General features: G+C 39.5%; 1 protein-coding gene across 1 annotated transcript; it reads left to right on the top strand.

The window, feature by feature from the left end:
• Nucleotides 1-3,506: 3,506 nt before the first annotated feature.
• On the top strand, nucleotides 3,507-9,141 carry LOC127433013 (protocadherin alpha-C2-like). Its single transcript, XM_051684617.1, has 2 exons — nucleotides 3,507-6,611; nucleotides 8,966-9,141. The coding sequence occupies exons 1-2, from the start codon at nucleotides 4,200-4,202 to the stop codon at nucleotides 8,987-8,989; spliced, it is 2,436 nt and encodes an 811-aa protein (XP_051540577.1). The 5' UTR covers nucleotides 3,507-4,199; the 3' UTR covers nucleotides 8,990-9,141.
• Nucleotides 9,142-16,545: the final 7,404 nt, after the last annotated feature.

The following is a 16,545-nucleotide window of genomic DNA, read 5'->3' as shown; positions in this document are numbered from 1 at the left end:
CTGATTACAGTATAATTATTGTATTTCACTACACACACACACACACACACACGTTGATATGGTTTAACTACACATAAACCATATCAATAAAATATCTTACTGTTGAGTATGAAAAAGCCATCTCTGGGTCACTTTTAAATCCTTTCAGTTGTCGACACCTTTGAAAATTCATGCCAGTGTTGATTTGGGTTTTATTACCAACTCTGTCACTTTCCCTTTTTGCTTGTAGACTCTGATCTGTTTGGAGTTTCTTTGTTTTAACAACCAGTGATTCCCCAGAGATTTGTCGTTTTGAATGATCCATGGTCAATTTTTCTCATTCGTTGTGACAACAAACTTTCAGCTTCACGCTACTCCCACACCATACACGCACTACAGTAGCCAGAGCTTATTTTCTCTGTGTACGGATATGACGTGAACACACACGGGCAAATGATGCATGTATGCAATTTCCCACGAAATCTGTCCTGACAGCTCTAAAATATAAATCATTATTATAGGTTTATCAAAGTGTATTTGGGTAAAGTAAAGACATGGTATGGGAGATGGATTTTGGCCATTGTGCCAAAATCATTCTTTGAAAATCTTCTTTCCAAAAAATTGGTGATTGCATGAAAGAAAGAAACAAGAAATTGACAACACATTTAATTGCAATTCTTGATTTATTTTTGAAGATATACTTTATGCACTTTTACTACTACTTTGTGTTATTTAAATTGTGTTCTGAATTGTATAGTTGTTACACTTTGAAGCAGTTTGAAAAGTGTTTATACAAAAAGAAAAACTTTTATGCTTCCGTTATAGGTGCAAATATTTTTGTCACCATCACATGACTATTTTCAAATATAGCTGGAATGACTCCAAAGGCCATATAAGTTGTCTATGGATTTTTTATTTTATTTATTATTTGTATTTTGTGTGTGTGTTCAGGTATACAGGTGCATCTCAATAAATTAGAATGTCGTGGAAAAGTTCATTTATTTCAGTAATTCAACTCAAATTGTGAAACTCGTGTATTAAATAAATTCAATGCACACAGACTGAAGCAGTTTAAGTCTTTGGTTCTTTTAATTGTGATGATTTTGGCTCACATTTAACAAAAACCCACCAATTCACTATCTCAAAAAATTAGAATACATCATAAGACCAATAAAAAAAACATTTTTAGTGAATTGTTGGCCTTCTGGAAAGTATGTTCATTTACTGTATATGTACTCAATACTTGGTAGGGGCTCCTTTTGCTTTAATTACTGCCTCAATTCGGCGTGGCATGGAGGTGATCAGTTTGTGGCACTGCTGAGGTGGTATGGAAGCCCAGGTTTCTTTGACAGTGGCCTTCAGCTCATCTGCATTTTTTGGTCTCTTGTTTCTCATTGTCCTCTTGACAATACCCCATAGATTCTCTATGGGGTTCAGGTCTGGTGAGTTTGCTGGCCAGTCAAGCACACCAACACCATGGTCATTTAATCAACTTTTGGTGCTTTTGGCAGTGTGGGCAGGTGCCAAATCCTGCTGGAAAATGAAATCAGCATCTTTAAAAAGCTGGTCAGCAGAAGGAAGCATGACGTGCTCCAAAATTTCTTGGTAAACGGGTGCAGTGACTTTGGTTTTCAAAGAACACAATGGACCAACACCAGCAGATGACATTGCACCCCAAATCATCACAGACTGTGGAAACTTAACACTGGACTTCAAGCAACTTGAGCTATGAGCTTCTCCACCCTTCCTCCAGACTCTAGGACCTTGGTTTCCAAATGAAATACAAAACTTGCTCTCATCTGAAAAGAGGACTTTGGACCACTGGGCAACAGTCCAGTTCTTCTTCTCCTTAGCCCAGGTAAGACGCCTCTGACGTTGTCTGTGGTTCAGGAGTGGCTTAACAAGAGGAATATGACAACTGTAGCCAAATTCCTTGACACGTCTGTGTGTGGTGGCTCTTGATGCCTTGACCCCAGCCTCAGTCCATTCCTTGTGAAGTTCACCCAAATTCTTGAATCGATTTTGCTTGACAATCCTCATAAGGCTGCGGTTCTCTCGGTTGGTTGTGCATCTTTTTCTTCCACACTTTTTCCTTCCACTCAACTTTCTGTTAACATGCTTGGATACAGCACTCTGTGAACAGCCAGCTTCTTTGGCAATGAATGTTTGTGGCTTACCCTCCTTGTGAAGGGTGTCAATGATTGTCTTCTGGACAACTGTCAGATCAGCAGTCTTCCCCATGATTGTGTAGCCTAGTGAACCAAACTAAGAGACCATTTTGAAGACTCAGGAAACCTTTGCAGGTGTTTTGAGTTGATTAGCTGATTGGCATGTCACCATATTCTAATTTTTTGAGATAGTGAATTGGTGGGTTTTTGTTAAATGTGAGCCAAAATCATCACAATTAAAAGAACCAAAGACTTAAACTACTTCAGTCTGTGTGCATTGAATTTATTTAATACACAAGTTTCACAATTTGAGTTGAATTACTGAAATAAATGAACTTTTCCACGACATTCTAATTTATTGAGATGCACCTGTATATAGTTTACGAAGACTATTCACTAGGCCTATTCTATATTATACACATACAATTATGCTATAAACCAACACTCAAGCGTCCTCATAAAGCAAAGTGCTTAAAAAAACATACTAAATGAAGGATTTGTAATGTAAAAATGCAGAACATTTTCTGTGAGGGTTAGCGTTAGGGGATAGAATATACAGTGGCAAGAAAAAGTATGTGAACCCTTTGGAATTAATTGGTTTTCTGCATTAACTGGTCATAAAATTTCATTTCATCACAAGTATAGACAAACACAATGTGCTTAAGATAACAACACACAAACAATTATAATCTTTCATGTCTTTATTGAACACATCCCATTTAACATTCACAGTGCAGTGGAAAAAGTGAAAAGTTTACACCCCCCGTCTCTTGATGCATCATGTTGCCTTCTTGAGCATCAGTGAATGCTTTCACCCTTTGCAATAGTTGTGTATGAGTCCATCAAGTGTCCCCAGTGTGAAAAGATGGATCCCAAAATCATACAGTCACTGTTGGAAAGGGGTCAAATATGCAGAAGATGCTGGAAAACCAAAGGATGTGCAGGACCTGGAGAATTTTTCTGAAGAACAGTGGGCAGTTAAACTGCTCAGGACAAACAAGGACTCATGAACAACTATCACAAAACTAAAAAACAGTTGCGGATCATCCAGGTAACATCAACAAGGTAGTCACTTACAAAGTTCACTTACTTTTTCCACAGCACTGTGAATGTTTAATGGGATGTGTTCAGTAAAGACATGAAAGATTATAATTGTTTGTGTGTTGTTAGCTGAAGCACATTGTGTTTGTCTATACTTGTGACTTTGATGAAGATCAGATTACATTTTATGACGAATTAATGCAGGAAACCAACTAATTCCAAAGGGTTCACATACTTTTTCTTGCCACTGTATAGTTTGTACAGTACAGAATATATTATGTCTATATCTAACAATGATCTTGCATACCCCTCAGTAAATGTGCAGTTGCGCCCCTACTTGTAGCCTATGACAAATTTCCATCAAACTGAACTGGATAATTTTTAATAAAATGTACACAAGCCTATTATGAATTAAGCATATGAACTGAAATATTTTGCATTTATGCTTAATTTATAATAATGTAGATTTCTCAATTAAATCTGATGGAAATGTATACAATTAATACAACTGAAATGCATTAATCTTAAACATTGGTTGTTTTTAACAGTAATAAGGAGTTTCGGTATTTCACAATAAACAATAGGCTAAAGTCTTCAAATGTAGCGCAGAGAGAACATTCTTCCATTAATGACTTTTTTTATTCATAAAAGTATATTTTTTATGAAATCTTTAACATTCACACGATGTCGCTGCAATACTGCAAATCACGTTTAAGAGGCGAAAACAGGAGAGGAGGTGCAGGCAGACCAGTCATGCTTTTGCTATCATAATGCTGATGGATAGAGCCAGTGAGAGGAGCACTGATTTAGCACAGCTATCCTGAGCTTCTGGGGGTGTTTATTAATGGAATCCACGGCACGGCTCCATGGGGAGCTCTCCTGGATATTTTTAAAAACCCAAATACTCCATAAACTCAATTAGTTTCGGAAATGTCAGTAAATGTGCTCCTTCGTCCTACATCTTTCGTTAGAACGTGAGCCATTGCATTGACGTTCCCTGTGCGCTCTGCAATGGAGCCGCAATCAGGCGTGCTTCCGAGAAGATGGCACCTCTGTTTTGTGTTCCTCCCGGCGATGTGGAGTGTCGCCTCAGCCGTGACACGATACTCCATCCCCGAAGAAATTCCAGTGGGCTCCGTGGTCGCAAATATAGCTGGCGATTTGGGCCTTGATGCGCACAGCCTCTCGGAACGAAAGGTAAAGCTGGATTACATTCACAGCAAAAAATATTTAGAAATAAATAAAGACACCGGAGAACTGTTTATCGCCGAGAAAATCGACAGGGAGAATTTATGCCCCGCCAAGACCTCATCGTTCTGTTTTCTTAAGATGGATGTGATAATCGAGAGTCCAATACGCATCTTTAATATCGAATTGGAAATTATGGACATAAATGACAACGCGCCTCAATTCAGGCGGGAAAGAATACCGCTCGATATATCGGAATCCGCAACACCAGGGGAGCGGTTTTCTTTAACGAATGCAGTGGATGCTGATGTCGGAGAGAACTCTATCGAGACTTACTATCTGAGCGAGAGTGACGAGTTTACGATTGAAATTCAGTCTGGAAGTGATGGAACCAAATACGTTGACTTGGTGCTAAAAGCTAGTTTAGACCGAGAAAAACAAGCACTACATACGCTAACGCTCACCGCCGTGGACGGCGGCATACCTGCACAGTCAGGTACAGCTAGCATTATCATCCAAGTGTTGGACACCAACGACAACGCCCCTCAGTTAGATCGACAAGTTTACTCCGTTGATTTGATCGAAAACGCGCCGGCTGGGACGCTAATTATGCAGCTGAATGCAACAGATTTGGACGAGGGAACAAACGCAGAAATCACATACTCTTTCACTTTGTACACATCTGAGAAAACACAGGAGAAGTTCTCTCTGGATCCCAGCAGTGGAGCAATAACAGTTAAAGATGTGATTGATTTCGAAGAGGTTAAAAGCTTTGAGATGTATGTTGAAGCCAAAGACAATGCGGTAAATCCCCTGTCTGGTCAGTGTAAAATATTAGTGTTCATCACAGATCTGAACGACAACTATCCTGAAATTACAGTAAAATCTTTTCAAAGTTCAATCAAAGAAAGTGACCCCATAGGAACAGTGATAGCTGTCATCAGTGTGAGTGACAGGGACTCTGGAGATAATGGTAAAGTTGTTCTCTCAGTCTACAATGCGGAATTTTTACCTTTTGCATTGAACAAGTCATCAGAAGACTTTTTTGCATTAACAGTTACAGAGACACTGGACCGTGAGAAGACCTCCCATTATGACATCACACTTCATGTAACTGACAGAGGAACTCCACCTCTGACTGATAATGAAACTATCAGTATTGTAATTCAGGATGTCAACGATAACGCACCAGTGTTCCCCCAGGCCCTTTATACCATTCATTTGATGGAAAACAATGAGCCTGGGGCTCTATTAGCCTCTCCCACCGCTCACGACCCAGACCTGCATGAAAATCAGTATCTGGTATATTTTATAATTGAAAAGGAGATTGCCAACACGTCAATGTCCATGCTTTTTTCCATCAATCCAGAGAATGGCAACCTCTACGCTTTACGCACTTTTGACTTCGAGAGGGAGAAGGAGTTTCTATTTCATATTGAAGCTAGAGACTCTGGGGTTCCTCCTCTTAGCAGTAATGTGACTGTGCACATCATCATTCTGGACCAAAATGACAACACCCCACTCATAGTGTCTCCATGGTGTCTGCAAGGCTCTGTTATTGAGGAAATAATCCCGAGATCAACTGATAAAGGATCCCTGGTCACCAAGGTTATTGCGTTGGATGCTGACTCTATGCAGAACTCCCGCATAACATATCAGTTTCTGCAGATCACAGACACTACGCTGTTTAGCCTTGACCAGTACAATGGTGAGATACGAACCACACGCATGTTCAACTATAGGGATCCCAGACATCAACGGCTGGTCATCACGGCCAGAGACAATGGAGAACCTCCTCGCTCCGCCACGATGACCATCAAAATCTCCATGGTGGAGCAAGTGGTGACGCAGTTTACAGAAACCACAGAGGTGCCTATTGAATACGACTTATTCACTGATCTAAACCTGTATTTGCTCATTGGTTTGGGTTCAGTGTTGTTTTTGCTGCTCATCACTATTCTGGTCATCATAGTGCTTAAATGTCAAGAACCGAAACAATTGAATGCGGCTCCACATGGTAGGAACAGCATCGTTAGCCAGAGAAACTCCACTATTGCTGACTCTACGCTCATATCAAGTGATGCCTATTGGTACAGTCTGTTTCTGGCAGAGACCAGAAAGGGAAAGGTGGTGGTACGGCAGCCACTTCCTAACGGGGCAGGGTTTATTGTGTCAAGTATCCCAGGAAGTGCTGCACTGACTGAGACCAGTGCATCAAGGTCTTCAACATTACAGGTAATAACATCTCTTTGGGATGCCAATGTATTTAGTCTTGTATGTGTTGACACAATATGCATATACAGTTGCCCCCAAAAATTATTTGGATGTTTAAGCCACAAAGATGTTTGAATGTAATTGCATTAGAAAACAAAATATAAAAAAGTGACATTTATTGTAAAGTGAGATAGAACAAGCATATCAAACAAATGAAATAGAAGTTTATTAGGTTTAAATGAAAAAACAATAGATACTATTATGCTTTTTTGGATTTTACATTTCCTTTAGTGTGTAATATAGCTGTTTGTGCATGTAAAAGGTCTGCAAAGTTACAAAGAACAAAGTCCATGCAAAAGGGAGTTATTCTCTCCCACAGACAACACTGCTCAAGAACTACAAGAAACGGCTGGATAGTCCAGCCATTTCTTCCGTAAAGTATCTATGTCACTATATAAAATATTTGCATAATGTCTGCCTAACGGCTTCTTTGTCCCGTCCTCAAACAAACGTAGTTATAGCAGAGGCCAGGATGAGTTGGGTTAGTGTTGTCGCCATGTCGAGAAGACGCTGTTTTCTTCACTGCGAAAGCAAAACCTTTTGCTTTCGCAAAGGCAAAGGCAGACGAATTGAAGAATCAGTGGTTAAAATGTATTTTAATTATTTAGCAGTACAACCACAACCAATGCCAGATTTTCAAGTCGGTTACCGCTGAAAGATGGTGCAGTTCCCACTTTGTTGGGACAATCTGGCGCTTCAGCATCACAACCTGTAAGTATGCTTGCTTATTTGTGGATTTATCTGCTACCGAGAGTTCAAATGCAGAGTTTTGTGTTGTAACTATGGTGTACACCCAGTGCACAGCTGTAGGCCTCTGCTAACCTGCTAGCTAATGTTATTGTGTTGAAATAGTTTTGCTAATCAGTTGTGGGCTCATTTTTACCTTCAACTGTGTAGAATTATGCAGATTGTTTGTCATTCTTACTATCATGAATAGATAGTACAAATTGTTGAGATGGATTTATTTTTACAATGGTAATTTTATGTCTGCGGGCCAGCTTTTATCTAAAACTGTGTAACAATATGGTCGATCTCCGGAGTCTTATAATTATATAATTACAAGCTGTAATGTTACGGCTGCTATCCACGGTAGTCCACGGCTAACTTGCTCACTAACTCACTTATACACCCGGTAATGTCCAACCGGGAGAAAGCCTCTGTTCTCCGTTCATAGCTCGGGCGAAAACGTTCGGCTACACCCATTCCAGCAAAACATGACTAATTTAGATGCACTATGTGTCTTTTACTTGAAGCTTTGTTAGGTTCACAATAATCAACAGTGTCCTTGTAAGAAAGCTATAAAATTAAAACTTACCACTGTGAAACTTCCTGCTCAAGTCGTGCTTGCGAAGGTGGTTCGGGTCGATCAGCTTGTTCTTCCAAACTTTCATTATTTCATTCATTATCGGACTTGGGCTATAACTGGTAGAGCAAAAACAGACACCATTTTTACCATAGTAGTATACAGTAGTGTTTACAGCTGCTCAGGAAGCTTGAAACTCAGTTATGGTAAGGGGCGTTACATTTCCGACACATGCTCTACACGGTTGACCAGTCACAACAGACTAGGCCAGCTGACCAATCAGAGCAGACTGGGCTTTTAGGAAAGGGGGGCTTTAAAGAGAGAGGACCTAAATCAGAGCGTTTGAGCCACATGATGAAAATAGGTTTAACAGAATTGTACAGTATGAGAAAAATAATGTGTGTTTTGAACATTAAAGCATGTAAACCTATTCTAGTAGACCCCCAAAATAAAATAACGAACCTGTAAATTAGCATAATATAAGCTCTTTAAGGCCAAAGTATTTGGACACCTTCAGGTTGTCAAACTGTGAAAAATGTCCATAGTTAATGTGACAAACTACCCCTGTGGTTAATCTGCTAGGGCACCTGTATGAACTTGAGGAGAACTGACTTAATCCACTAAGAATCACATTGGGTTGGTTAAAGGTAATTGCAAAATTACCACCAGCTAGACTGCACCAAACCAGCACTAACCAGCATTAACCTGCTTAGACCAGCATGGGAACTGCATGCTGGTTAAACTGGATTTTTTAGCAGGGTTGGTAACCTTTATTTATTTATTTTTTTGCAGATGCCACTTGGTCCACTTGTCAAAATACTTAATGGGGCAACTGTATGTATGCATGTGTATACTGTAAATGAAAAACAGCATTAAAACAGATCTATTTTAGAATTCGTTTTCTGATTGCCCTGCTAGAAAAAAACACACAAACAAGTAATGTGATTCTATGAAACCAGATTGGTTTCATCCTCTGGGTTGATGATTAACTATGTTTTCTGTGTGCTGACAGGAGTCGAGCAGTGATTTACCATGAGCTGACTGATGGATTACAACATTCTACAACTGCCAGGATCTCTGTCCTTGAGGGGATTATTGATCACTTGTTAATCATTACTTGAGGGTTTAACCCATGCAAGACTGTATGTCAGTCACTTGTAACCACATTGAGCATGACTTTGCATGGCTAAGTGAAGGATTTTTTTATATATATATATATATATATATATATATATATATATATATATATATATATATATATCTAAAAGACTTCTAAATAGACACTACAATAGAGGAGAGAGAGAAGTCATACTTCCGGACTACTGGGAAAACTGAACTGCACTGGAAAGAGTCTCACTCACATTCATTTTGGATTTATGGTTTCAGGAAGACATGAACTGCACAGACATTATTATCATGTTTAAATGGAGTTAATTATAATTTTACATAGTTAAAACATGCTGACAAGAAAGCTGTGATCTGATGAGCACAATCTTATGAGCCAGGCATTGACTTTACCTCAAAATATTTTATTTTACAGGTATGTGGTATATATACAGTACTGTGCAAAAGTCTTAGGCACATAAGATGTTTCACAAAAGTATTTGTCTTAAGATGGTTATTTATATCTTCATCTTTAGTGTGTCAATAGGAAATATAAATGTTAGACTCCCAAACATTACTTTTGCAAATTGAAAAGATCAGAATAGAAGAACAGGGAGCCCTGCAACAGATGTCATGGCCTCACAAAGCCCCCCACTGAACATCATGTCAGTCTGAGATTACATGAAGAGACAGAAGCAATTGAGACAGCCTAAATAGATAGAAGAACTGTGGCGAATTCTCCAAGAAGCTTGGAACATCCTATCTGCCAACAACCAAGAAAAACTGTGTCCAGGTGTACCTAAGAGAATTGGTGCTGTTTTAAATGTGGTCACACCGAATATTGATTTAGTTTTTTTATGTTTACTGGACTTTGTATGACATTAAGTGAGAAATGAAAACTATTTATGTCATTATTTTTCAAGACATCCTCACTATGCAACATTTTTCACAAGTGCCTAAAACATTTGCACAGTACTATATATACAGTGAAAAAGAGATTAATATTATTTTCTGCTGCCCACCAAATTAACTGCCTTTGCCAAGTAGATTTTATAAAATCATAAAATATGCTGTTTTAAGACAGGAAATACAGTTGTGCTCAAAAGTTTGCATACCCTTGGAGAATTGGTAATATATGTACCATTTTTAAAGAAAACATGAGTGAGCAGGCAAAACACATTTCTTTTATTTCTTACGGGATTCATATTCAACTGTAGTTTATAACAGAATGGCATAATCATAAAACAAAACATGGCAACAATGAAAAAAATGAAATGACCCCTGTTCAAAAGTCTGCATACCCTTAGTTCTTAATACTGTGTATTGCCCCCTTTAGCATCAATGACAGTGTGCAGTCTTTTGTAATAGTTGTCTATGAGGCCCCAAATTCTTGCAGGTGGTATAGCTGCCCATTCGTCTTGGCAAAATGCCTCAAGGTGATGCTAATTCTTTGGTCGTCTTGCATGAGCTGCACGTTTGAGATCTCCCCAGAGTGGCTCGATGATATTAAGATCAGGAGACTGTGATGGCCATGGCGTCCCATGTGCAGCTTTTGTGCAGAAGAATGCAAATTGTCTGCCAGTATTTTCTGATAACATGCTGCATTCACCTTGCCATCAATTTTCACAAGATTCCCGTGCCTTTAAAGCTCACAACCCCCAAAACATCAGTGAGCCACCACCATGCTTCACAGTGGGGATGGTATTCTTTTCACTATAGGCCTTCTTGACCCCTCTCCAAACATAGCGCTTATGGTTGTGACCATAAAGCTCTATTTTGGTCTCGTCGCTCCAAATTACAGTGTGCCAGAAGCTGTGAGGCATGTTAGGGTGTTGTCGGGCATATTGTAACCGGGCTTTTTTGTAGCATTGGCACAGTAAAGGCCTCTTTTTGGCAACTCTACCATGCAGCTAATTTTTGTTCAAGTATCATCGTATTGTGCTCCTTGAAACAACCACACTGTCTTTTTCCAGAGCAGCCTGTATTTCTCCTGAGGTTACCTGTGGGTTTTTCTTTCTATTTTCCACTTCTTAATAAGTGATTGAACAGTACTGACTGGCATTTTCAAGGCTTTGGATATCTTTTTATATCCTTTTCCATCTATATAAAGTTCCATTACCTTGTTACGCAGGTCTTTTGACAGTTCTTTTCTGCTCCCCATGGCTCAGTATCTAGCCTGCTCAATGCATCCATGTGAGAGCTAACAAACTCATTTACTATTTATACACAGGCACTAATTGCAATTTAACAAGCCACAGGTGTGGGAAATTAACCTTTAATTGCCATTTAAACCTGTGTGTGTCACCTTGTGTGTCTGTAACAAGGTCAAACATTCAAGGGTATGTAAACTTTTGATCAGGGCCATTTGGGTGATTTCTGTTAACATTATGATTTAAAAAGGAGCCAAACAACTATGTGATGAAAAATTGCTTCATATGATCACAATCCTTAAATAAAAGACAGTTTTTTTGCATGATCAGTCATATTTTCAAAATCAATGGCAAAATTTCACAATTTCTGCCAGGGAATGCAAACTTTTGAGCACAACTGTATGACAAAGAGAAATCACATCAGTATGTCAGCCAAAGTGACATGCCAAAATTTGACTGAAAATGAAGGGGACAGCGAAAAATATTTTGGTGCAAAACACGGTATACTACATTATATACTGTATGTATATATATATAAACTTACGAATCTACTTGTTTTCAGATGCTAGCAAATTATCAGTACTAGAACATTATCTTGACACAAACAGGAAGAATTAACAACCATGATAATAATAATATTGAACTTGTGATGAGGAGGAGGGCATGGCCGGGTCGTGATGGTGCACGGCTGGCACTGAATCAGCTGATCAGTGGGAGGCGCCAGTTCGAGAGAGAGAGAAAGACGCATGTGGCTGCGTTGCATGTGTGTCTGTGTTTGTTTAGTAGTTAAGTTTGACATTAAAACTTTATGTTTACTGTTCAGCCGGTTCCTGCCTCCTCCTTGCCCATCCTTTTTTTTTTCTCCCTTTTTTCGCCCCAGTTTGGAATGTCCAATTCCCAATGCGCTCTACATCCTCATGGTGGCTTGTGACCCACCTCGATCCAGGTGGTGGAGGACAAATCTTAATTGCCTCCACATCTGAGACCGCCAATCTGCCCAACTTTTCACGTGGCGTGTTGAGCGCGTTACCGCAGAGACATAGTGCGTGTAGAGGCTTCACACCATTCTCCGCGGCATCCACGCACAACTCACCACGTGCCCCACCGAGAGCGAACCACATTATAGTGATCACAAGGAGGTTACCCCATGTGACTATACCCTCCCTAGCAACCGGGCCAATTTGCTTGCTTAGGAGACCTGGCTGGAATTACTCACCACGCCCTGGATTCGAACTCATGACTCCAGGTGTGGTAGTCAGCGTCTTTACTCGCTGAGCTACCCAGGCCCCCTTGCCCATCCTTAAACTGTTACAGTGGTGCCAAAACCTGGGAGGGAGGAGGGATGTACTGTCACAGAGTCCTTACCGCTGCCATCTGCCAGGGGAGCAGCCGCGGCCATCTGCCTGGGGTCAGCGGGCTCGCTGCTGTCTGCTGGGGGAGGAGTGAGCTGTTGTCCGACAGAGGGCGGAGGAGCGGTTGAGGACTGGGCGACAGCGTGTCTGGGAACTGGCGAGCAAGTTTTTCTCTCTGTCTCTCCTCTCTCTCTCTCTGTGTCTCCCGCCTGCCCTTTCCCTCTTCCCATGCCTCCCCTCGTCTCTCCCCCAGGTTTCCAGGAGGCGGGGTGGACCACTGGCTGATGGAACGGCCGGAAGGGCAGTGTCTCCCCTTTAGAGATGTGGAGGGGAAGTAGGTCAGTCTGGTGGCACCCTGGCCTGAATCGGGTGGGGGAGGAATGTAACAAGGAGGAGGGTGTGGCCGGGCCGTGATGCTGCACGGCTGGCGCTGAATCAGCTGATCAGCGGGAAAGCAAGAAAAAGGGAAGACGGAGGCGCCAATTCGAGAGAGAGAGAGACGCACGCAGCCACATTGCATGTGTGTCTGTATTTGTTTTAAGTTAAGTTTGATATTAAAACTTTGTTTACTGTTCAGTCGGTTCCTGCCTCCTCCTTGCCCATCCTTAAACTGTTACAGAACTCTTAGATCTTTTTTGTATAAGAGTTAACAATTACTTTTAAACTGCTATTCAGTTTTTGGCCTTGTTCATTGCAATTCTTGAAGTTTTAATAATATAAAACAATAAAAATTGAAAACTCTTGTAATCTTTTATGCTGTTTCTTATATGATGAATACAGTGCAGTGTTTTAAGCATTTACTGTTTGTGGTGAAATGTTTGGCAAAAGTTTAATTATTTCATTATGGAAATCAAAATGGTATTCTCTCTCTCTCTTTCTAAAGCTGTCCCAAACTATTGATGATAAGAGACATGGAGATGAGGTATAGGAGGAACAAAAGAAAAAGAGAGCGAGAAAGGAGAGAAAACAGTAGGATTATAGGTCACTTGGGACATGTGAACTGTATTTAGATGGACATATTGCTTGCCTGTCACCAGGGCAACACCATTCTGCTTGAGAAAGCCACTAGAGGTAGCAATCAGTATTTATTGACAGCCATATTATTTTCTGTCCTTCAAGTTACTTTCCTGAAAGGTGTCAGTCCAAATCTGAGTTCCTAGCAGCATACTTGACCATTTAGAGCATGAGTAAAAACTGCTGTGTGCCTTTTATCTGTTTGGTTTAGGGTAGGGAAATTAAGCATTCCCAAATTTAGAAGTGACAAAGAGGAGATGATCACTCTGGTCCCCATCTGATCAGGAAATTCTACAGCTCTTTTCCCACCAACCCGATGTTTATTGGGAAGAAACAATAAAGTCTATTTATATATAATAAAATACATCACAATCTCATTGACATCCCTTGGGGTTCTCTTGTTTCAGTATTTCTATTTACTTTCTTTAACCTGACATGCAAAATGCCCTTATGCAAACAAATGCCTTTGTGTCCTTGTTGAACTGTATGATTTGTCCCTTGCTTGTAAATACAGCAATGTGAATAAAAGCATTTACAGTATGTTTCTGGATTCACAGACTCACTATCTTTTACTGAGAAGTAGGGAGCGAAAGTTGTGTGAGGTTAAGCAGGGCTCTTGGTGTGATCGCATAGTGACAAATCACACCACATATTTCACTGGTGCTGACCTAGGCAGCACTGTCTCCATAGCAACAGTCACCATGACAACAACTCTTCGCCATATTTAGAGAAGTACACTTTCTTTCTTTTTTTTTTTTCTTTTTTTTGAACATCCCCAACACAGTTTAAATCAAACAATGAAAATGTACACAGAACTATACTGCCCCACAAAGGCAAAACGCAGTAACTACATATTTTGTCATTATATAATTGTTTGATTGAAATCTGGTCTTGTAGAGAGAGATCAGGTTAGATTTGGCTTTATTATGGTCAGATTAAGAGAAAATAGATCATAACATTGTTTTCTTGTGCAGTTCAAGGATATACAGCAGCAGCACATAACACGACACCTTAAGAAATGTGATTTGGTATTGCATGGACAGGAGGGAAGTACTGACACCTCTCTTTATACATATGTGTTATACATCTCTCTGCCACTAGTAGGACCTATTTAGAGAGCAATTTCTATTGTTAAACTTGACACACTGCAGTGTGCCGTTTTGGCGCACAGTATCTTACAGTAGCCGCTGGCCCGCTTAATTGGTCTGTGGCTTCTGTACCACACAGAGTCACTTCCTGAATTTAACAGCTATGAAGTTCAGTATTCTTAACTCAATTTTTGCTTATTAAAGGAATAGTTTACCCCAAAATGAAAATCCTGCGATAATTTACCCTCATGCCGTTCCAAACCCATATGACTTTCTTTCTTCTATGGAACACAAAAGGTACATTAAAAAAATATATAATGACAGTTAATTGTGGCTGGTTTGTCTAGCTCTAAAGAGGACAAAAAGTAACATAAAACCAAAGTATATGTGATCAATACGAATCATCAGGGGCATAGATTCCTGGTCCCCAATAATCAAAACAAGCAAGTACAATCCTCTCATATTTATACCATGATCAATGGAAACATGTAAATGCTTCATGCTGCAACCCCCCCAACGTTCAAGTTAAATCTATGCCCTTGCGAATCATGAATTAAATTTCAAGTCTTCTGAAGCCATACAATGACTTTGTGATAAGAACCGAATGAAATTTAAGACGTTATTCACTATCAAATGAAATAAAATCAAATAATTGATAAAGCGCTAAAATACATGGCAGCTATGTTGAAAACATCAAAGGTCACAACAAAGGTCATTGCATCTCATGACCAAACGGCATGACACAAGAACCAAGACTCCTAGAATATAGTGCATGAGTTAAATCCTTTTACTGTGGTTTTATGGTGTTTGTCCTTTTTCAAGATAGACTGGAATCACTTTTTACTTTCATTATGTGGAAAATAAACCCTGTGAAGTCTTTTTAAAAATGTAGCTTTTGTGTTCCACAGAAGAAAGAAAGTCACACAGGTTTGGAGCAACATTAGAGTGAGTAAATAATGACAGAATTTTCATTTTTGGGTGATTTATCAATATTTTATTCTTAAAGGAATAGTTCACCCCCCAAAAAAGAAAATTATCTCATTATTTACCCTCTTGCTATTCCAGATGTGTATGACTTACTTTCTTCTGCTGAACACAAACGAAGATTTTAAGAATGATATTTTAGCTCTGTAGGTGCTCACAATGCAAATTAATGGGCACCACTTTTTTTAAGCTCCAAAAAGCACATAAAGGTAGCATAAAGGTAATCCATAAGACTCCAGTGTTTGAATCAATGTCTTCAGAAGTGATATGATAGGTGTGGTGAGAAAAAGATAAATATTAATTTATTTTTTTTTTTTACTATAAATTCTCTTCCCTACCCACTAGGTGGTAATATGCACAAATAATGTGAATTGCCAAAAACACAAGAAGAAGAATGGAAAAATGAAAGTGAAAGTGGAAGTGAAGATTTATAGTAAAAAAGGACTAAAACTTTGATCTGTCTCTCACCCACACCTATCATATCGCTTCTGAAGATATAGATTTAACCACTGGAGTAGTATGGATTACATTTATGCTGCCTTTATGTGCTTTTGGAGCTTTGCAATTTTGGTACCCATTCACTTGCATAGTATGGACCTACAGAGCTGAGATATTATTCTCAAAATAATCTGTTTGTTTTTATTAGAAGAAAGAAAGTCATACATATCTAAGATGGCATGAGGGTGAGTAAAAGATGGGAGTGAACTATTCCTTTAAGTACCATATATGTTAAAGAGAACCTCATTACTTTTCTGTAACAGTCCTCTGCCTCTGTCCTGAGGTCAAGACCATGCACAGCATTTGCAAAATATCAATCATCACCTCTTTTCTCTGTTTTTCATGATTTGAGTTTCAGTACAGAGACAAACTGATATAATCTTTGGTCTTTCAGAGACATCA

This window comes from Myxocyprinus asiaticus, chromosome 42, assembly GCF_019703515.2.
Source record: "Myxocyprinus asiaticus isolate MX2 ecotype Aquarium Trade chromosome 42, UBuf_Myxa_2, whole genome shotgun sequence".
Taxonomy (NCBI): Eukaryota; Metazoa; Chordata; class Actinopteri; order Cypriniformes; family Catostomidae; genus Myxocyprinus; species Myxocyprinus asiaticus.
Note: the sequence above shows the minus strand (reverse complement) of the source record. Positions and strands in the feature narration are given on the sequence as shown.